Genomic DNA, 7,793 nt, shown 5'->3' with positions numbered 1-7,793 from the left:
AAACCAAAGCTTAAGGGGCCAAACTACACATGAATGGAAATATATGTACTCAGATCTTGTCATACTTTTGGAAGACTTTAAAGCTGCCATGGGGACCATCAAACTGGATTAGGGCTATAACCTGGGGTAGTGGGGAGGGTTAACCCTTTCCCACTTTCAGCTATTCTGCTTCAAATCCTCTCATTTGAAGCTGCTAATAGCTGGGGGATAAGACAGATCTGACAATGAAAGTTTATTTCTGTATCCTCAGCAAGGTTAATAGCAGGTTGGGGAATGCTACTCTGAGCAGGCGAAAGGGTTAGCTACAAGCCAGCACCACAACCCCATTCAATTCAGACCCCTGAAGTCTTTTTTCAAAATGGGAGATCTGATCACAGCTTTCCTGCACCGTGTATGGCTTGGCCTGAAGATGAAGGTGATGGTGATGATGATAATTATTTTATTTATTTATACCCCGCCCATCTGGCTGGGTTTCCCCAGCCACTCTGGGTGGCTTCCAACAAAATCTTAAAGTACAATATCTCAGTATCTGAAGAAGTGTGGCATGCACACGAAAGCTCAAACCAATGACAAACTTAGTTGGTCTCTAAGGTGCTACTGGAAGGAATTTTCTTAAAGTACAATAGTCTGTCAAACATTAAAAGCTTCCCTAAACAGGGCTGCCTTCAGATGTCTTCTAAAAGTCTGGTAGCTGTTTTTCTCTTTGACATCTGGTGGGAGGGTGTTCCACAGGGCGGGCGCCACCACCAAGAAGGCCCTCTGTCTGGTTCCCTGCAACTTGGTTTCTCGCAGCAAGGGAACTGCCAGAAGGCCCTCGGCGCTGGACCTCAGTGTCCGGGCAGAATGATGGGGGTGGAGACGCTCCTTCAGATATACTGGACCAAGGCCGTTTAGGGCTTTAAAGGTCAGCACCAACACTTTGAATTGTGCTCAGAAACATACTGAGAGCCAATGTAGGTCTTTCAAGACTGGTGTTATGTGGTCTCGGCGGCCACTCCCAATCACCAATGTAGCTGCTGCATTCTGGATTAGTTGTAGTTTCCAGGTCACTTTCAAAGGTAGCCCCACATAAAGCGCATTGCAGTAGTCCAAGCGGGAGATAACTAGAGCATGCACCACTCTGGTGAGACAATCTGCAGGCAGGTAGGGTCTCAGCCTGCGTACCAGATGGAGCTGATAGACAGCTGCCCTGGACACAGAATTGATCTGCGCCTCCATGAACAGCTGTGCGTCCAAAATGACTCCCAGGCTGCGCACCTGGTCCTTCAGGGGCACAGTTACTCCATTTAGGGCCAGGGAGTCCTCCCCACCTGCCCGGCTTCTGTCCCCCACAAACAGTACTTCAGTCTTGTCAGGATTCAACCTCAATCTGTTAGCCGCCATCCATCCTCCAACTGCCTCCAGGCACTCACACTGGACCTTCACCGCCTTCACTGGTTCTGATTTGAAAGAGAGGTAGAGCTGGGTATCATCCGCATACTGATGAACACCCAGCCCAACCCCCCTGATGATATCTCCCAGCGGCTGCATGTAGATGTTAAAAAGCATGGGGGAGAGGGCAGAACCCTGAGGCACCCCACAAGTGAGAGCCCAGGGGTCTGAGCACTCACCCCCCCCCACCACTTTCTGAACACGGCACAGGAGGAAGGAGCGGAACCACTGTATAACAGTGTCCCCAGCTCCCAAGCCCTCTAGACGGTCCAGAAGGATGTTATGGTCGATGGTGTCAAAAGCCACTGAGAGATCCAGCAGAACTAGGAAACAGCTCTCAGCTTTGTCCCTAGCCCGCCGGAGATCATCAACCAGTGCGACCAAGACAGTTTCAGTCCCATGATGAGGCCTGAATCCCGACTGGAAGGGATCCAAATGGTCCACTTCTATCCAGGCGTGCCTGGAGTTTTTCAGCAACTTGGGACATGGATAGGGGCAGCCATAATCTCTGAAGTGAGTGGGTGATAATTGCTGGCATCCTTGCACCTGAGTGCCAGACAGGTAGTCCTTCTGAGAACAATCCAAACCCAACCTCAGTGGATTGGGGTCTCAGTCAAAACAAAGGGTGTGTTTAACTTGGCTGGGAAAACAGGAAAATGTAAATACTTTCCTTTGTTTCACCTAAAGATTGGAATCTGGAGGTCATATGCGGGAAAGGGCAATCCAGGCTGGTGCTCAGGTATCTGTCAGAAGACCTCTCCCAGTTTATGATATAGTTATGACAAATGTATGATGTTTTACTAAGGGTGTTATGGGTAATTTGGGAAACTTGTAAGAAAGGGGGCATCCTTTGTTCGGGGGCTTCTCTCTGCTTCTTCCATGTGGTGGTTGGAAGTCTTGTTGCAACAATAAAGATCAGGCCTACTGGCCGCTGTCTTGCTTCAATCTCCTGGCTGAAGTCTCTTGCTTGTGACCCCCGACCTGAACCTATGGGAGCCAAGGTTAGGCAATTTTGGGGTGCTCCAAGGACTCCCAGTACAAACGCAACCGTGAATGAAGTTGGATTCACTGTAATATTTCTTGCTTGAGAACAAGTAATTCACCCCCTGCCGAGTTTTCTCTTAAAAGTCTTGAGAGCTGAACGAGTCTGTCTCCGTGTTAATATGTAATGGGAAGGAATGTTTGTTAAGTAGGTCGGTCACCAGGCAGGAGGGTGGGAGTTCTCCTTACTGCATTGACAGAGGTGCTTAAATCAGAATTTGGAGGTCAAACTTGGTAACTAGTCACTGGCCCTTCTTCTGCCCCTTGGGTTAAAAAAAGCAGTTGGCTTCATTAAACACACTTCTAGATCTTCACTTCCACATTTAATTAGCTCTGGGAAATGGGACTTGCTCATTACCACTTTGGTCTACAACCCAGCAGTGACTATGGAGCTGCTATGTTTTTAGCAACATTAAATATTCCTAGATACAGAAGAGCATTTTTCTGTGACTAAGTTCTGTGCTTTGCCATCTTTGTGGAAGGGTGATTTTGTGGGATAACCAGTCTCAGATCACCAACGTGCTTAAGTCCAATGAATGCATGAAGGGGTTAATGCCATAGAGTAAGCTGTCCTGCCAGGCTTAGCTAGGTCACTTCCTTACATTGGAAGGAAATGGATAATCAAGCCTTTGATCACCCCTAGTCTACAGAAATGTGAGATGCCCCATCAGTCTTGGCATTCTGCCTGCTCTTGAAGACACACCTGTTTAGGCAAGAATTCCCCTGAATTTGAACTTCCTGCCCTAGCTGAATTGTTTTAATGGTTATACCTTTTAACCAGTTCTTTTGGTATATTTTCATTATGTGTGGCTTTTTCTTTTTTGCTTTTAAAATAAATATTATTTAAAGTTTTTGTGACAGAAAAAGAAGTAAAAACTAGGGGGGGGCGGGACTTACAACCTAGGTTGTAATTCCAATTAAAAACACAATCATTTTACTTTCATATCACATATAATTTTCCAAATACCACCCTCTACTTCCCTCCCCCCTGACTTCCCCTCACTCATATGAGATCTTATTGGTATTTGTGTTATTGTTTCTTGTTGTGTTAGCAGTTATTTATACTTAATAGTCCTATCTTTTATAATATCATCTTATATTCTTGCGAATCTATCCTTTTACGTTTATGTTAAAATTGATTTCCATATCCATATTTTCCCATATATCTCTCTCTACACACTCCCACTCTCTCTTAATTTTTTGCTTGGGGCAGCCCCTAATTGATGCTGTTAATTTTGTCATTTCCATAAATTCACAAATCTTAATTCTCCATTCTGATAATTCTGGTATTTTTCCTGTTTTCCAGTTTTTTGCCACTAGTAATCCTGCCACTGCTGTCACATAGAGGAATATATTATTTTTATCTTTGGGAATATCGTTGGTTATTAAGCCTAACAGATATGCTTCTGGCTTTTTGAGAATTGTGCTCTTAAATATTCTTTTCAGCTCTTCATGTATCTTGGTCCAAAACTGTTTAATCACCTTACACCCCCACCACATATGATGCATTGTTCCCACCTCTGCTTTACATCTCCAACAATGGTTTGAATATTTTTTTTATAAATCTTTGCCAATTTTACTGGGGTGAGGTACCAACGATAACGCATTTTCATTATATTTTCTCTTATCAAATAACAAGCTGTGAAATTTATGTCAACACTCCATAATTTTTCCCACCTATCTAAATGTATTGTCTTGCCCACATCTTGTGACCACTTTATCTTTGTTTCTTTTATTACTTCATCTTTCAATTCCGACTCAAGGAGTAGCTTGTACATTTTCGATATTATTTTTTTATTTGACTGCAAAGTTCGCTTTGCAATTTAGAAGTTTTCTGTTCAAAACCTTTTTTTTTTATCTTCGTTAAACAAATGGGCTATTTGATGGTATTGTATCCAGATATTGCAGTAATCCTTAATCTCTTCATATGGTTTTAGTTTTAAAACACCATGTTCTTTTATTAATAATTGTTGGTATGTTGGCCATTTCTTTTCCATACAGTATATATTTATTTTACCGCTAATACCTCTGATGGAAACAGGGTATCTTTGGTTCCAGTAGCCATTGATAATTTACCCATACTTTGTATAAGGGCTTTCTGATTATATGGTTCAAGAAATCCTTATTTACAGCCACCTTATCATAAATCAAATAAGCGTGCCAACCAAAACGATTATTCCATCCCTCCACATCCAAAATCTGTGTGTTACTTAACATGACCCAATCTTTGATCCATCCGAGACAGGTTGCGTGGTAATATAGTTTCAGATCCGGCAGTCCCTTTGGTATCCGTTAATAATTTAAACTTTACTCTTGGCTTCTTCCCTTGCCATATAAATCGTGAAACATATTTTCTCCATTTTTCAAAACTGTCATATTTGCTAATTATCGGGAGCATTTGGAACAAGAACAGTAGCTTTGGTAAAAGAATCATTTTAATAGTTGAAATCCTACCCCATATGGATAATTTTAGCCTTTGCCAAATTTCCAGTTGGTTTTTTATTTCTCTCCAAGTTTTGTTATAGTTGTCTTCAAATACTGTAAATTAATATTTCTTCCTAAGGTTATGCCTTTTATTTCATCTTCTTTTCTTATAACCTCATTTAACACCTCCAATGTTAGTATAAATAAAAGGGGGGAAAGTGGGCACCCCTGTCTTGTTCCTTTTTGTATGGGAAAATAATCAGTCATTTCATTGTTTATAATTAAGTTCGCTATTTGATTATGGTATATTGCCTTTAAGACTGATATGTCCCAATTCAAGTTTTTCTATTAATTGTTCGAGGAATTTCCATGAGACATTATCAAATGCCTTTTCAGCATCGATTAGCACAAAGGCAGCTATGTTTCCTGGGTTCATGTCTAAATATTCAATGGCGTCCACCACTAATGGCTTTTAAGATTGATTTTATACTTGTAAACCGCTTAAAAGCCATTTTGGTACATTAATTCATAATATCTTGGGTGAGGTATGCTAGACTGAGCAATAGCGACTGGCTGAAAATCTCCCTGTGAGCTTCACAACAAGTGAGGATTTGAACCCAGGTCTCCCTCATTTACACTCTCTCCATTCTGTTACACCACTATGAAGCAAAATATGTATCTCCTCTGTGGGCCTGAAAATTCAAGAATTCTGATTATGACTGTGGATGATTCTTCAACCTGTATGTTTTGGAACACAATTAGATTCAAGGTTTGGAATCAGGGTTTGAAAAGCTGACAATCCTGTGTTTCTGTTTGGTTGAATTTTAGGCTCCCACAAGTAAGCCAAGAGGTATAGAACAGATGTTGGCAGACTCTATCAATCATTCAAGGAAGTACGGCTCATGGCAGGTAAGGAACTTATGGAAGCAACTGCATTTTGCCTGTATTCACTGTTGTCTCCTAGTCTCAGAATCATAGAATTGTAGAGTTGGAAGGGACCCCGAGAGTCATCAAGTCCAACCCCCTGCAATGCAGGAATCACCTAGAGATATAAGCCATGCTTCTGAATGAAAATCAAATCATGAGACAAGTGTGATCTTAAACACCCCCCACCCCAAGGCCCTTAAATTGGGATGCTGCACATTTAGCAAACCAGACAACTAGCCTGCTGCACATTGTAAGTAAATCGTATAAATGCTCAGTGCTCAGCCATTGCAGAAATTTGGGGCACGGCCGCTTCTCAAAGATTTCCGCTTTCATTTAAAGAAGAAGCGGAAGCCCTAGAACAGACTAGCTTCTCACACTTTGTAGACCGTAGTAACTAATAGACATGGAATGGGGACAGGCATCTCCCAACCTCCTCAGCAGTTGGCGCCATTTACAAAATCGCTGTTGAAAGTGGTGTATAAAAGGCATAATGCCCCATGCTGTGTTCATTCCATTATCCAGTTTAATAAAGTAGTTTTGTAGAACGCCCAATACCTACAAAATCTGTTTGACCAGACAGTGTGTGTGTGTGTGTGTGTGTGTGTGTGTGTGTGCGCGCGCGCACATATTTATATGTACACACTGAAAGCAAAGCTGCCACTTAATGAATAGTTTTTAAGAAATCTTATACTGTCATCTGTCACCAAATCCTTTGTATCTGGAGTGGTTTTATTTGTTTTCAACCCACCTCGCACCAAGGGCCATCATCAGGCGGAAACCCTTTAAAAGTCATTACAGTAACAAGCCTTACAGAATAGAATCCTAGAACTGCAGAGTTGGGAAGGACCACAAAGGCTTTCCCACCCCCCTGCAATGCAGCTGCTGAATAGATTCAGTGGTACCTTGACTTACGAACGACCCAACAACCGAATTTTTCGACTTATGAATGGGGCAAATGGCCGCACGCTTATGAACATCCGAACGGAAACCGCGGCGGTTTTAGATAGGGTTTCTTCAACTTATGAATTTTTCCGTTTCCAATTTTTCCGTTTCCTATGGGAAATCGTCTTTCCAATGGCGCTTTTTGACTTACGAATATTTCGACCTACGAAGGTGCCTTCGGAACGGATTAAATTCGTAAGTTGAGGCACCACTGTATTATATATTTACCTTCCCCGACAGGGAACTCGAGGTGGCTGACAGATAAAAATAAGAACAGCTAAAAAGCTTAAGAGAAAAAACACAATCGTTAAAAAAGAATTAAACACAGATAGAATTAAAACGTACGTGTGTGTGTGTGTGTGTGTGTGTGTGTGTGTGTGTGTGTGTAACAGACAGACAAGCACAACCAAAACAGCACAGCACCAGCCCCCTCATTAAAAGCATTCAGTTCCCAAGAGTTTATTGGAACAGGAAAGTCTTCAGCTTCCTGAGGAAGGAAGGAGAGCAAGGAGGGAGGCAGTCTAGCTTCTCTCGGGAGAAAATTCCAAAGTTTGGGAGCAGCTACCAAGAAGGCCCTATCCCATGTCCCCGCCAAGCATGCCTGGATAAACCTCTCCATCTAAAACTGAAAATTATCCCTTATTCCAGGGATAGCCAGCATGCTGTTGGCCAGAGGTTATTAGAGTAACTCCCATCAGCCCCTGCTTGCATGGTCAGTGGGGCAGAGATGCTGGTCGTTTGGAACCACAGCATGTTGGAGAGGAACCATGTTGGCAGACCCTGTTTTATTTGCCAGACGCCTGCCATTAAAAGTGCAGCTCAAGGGAAAAGATATCCCAGCATCCTGTTGCATTTCTGAATCATTGAGTTGGGCAAAGGCTCATTTACATGGTTGCTCAACAGCGATCCCTTGGCCCTAAAGATTAGTCAGATGACAAATTTTGATAGGTGACTAAAGCTTTTGTCGACTCATCTGCCAATCACCTTATTAGAGGTTTATGACCCTTATCAGAGGGATTGCTGAACTG

General features: G+C 42.6%; 1 protein-coding gene across 1 annotated transcript in view; it reads left to right on the top strand.

Annotated features, from left to right (window-relative positions):
• The window catches only part of SH2D4A (SH2 domain containing 4A), a 36,521-nt gene that overhangs the window by 12,871 nt on the left and 15,857 nt on the right, over positions 1-7,793 (top strand). The window contains exon 4 of the mRNA XM_060282073.1: positions 5,725-5,805. Coding sequence (XP_060138056.1) covers positions 5,725-5,805 — 81 coding nt within the window. The remainder of the gene's footprint in view (positions 1-5,724; positions 5,806-7,793) is intronic.

This window comes from Zootoca vivipara, chromosome 13 (assembly GCF_963506605.1).
Source record: "Zootoca vivipara chromosome 13, rZooViv1.1, whole genome shotgun sequence".
In the NCBI taxonomy this organism is placed as follows: Eukaryota; Metazoa; Chordata; class Lepidosauria; order Squamata; family Lacertidae; genus Zootoca; species Zootoca vivipara.
This window is presented reverse-complemented; position numbering and strand designations above follow the sequence as displayed.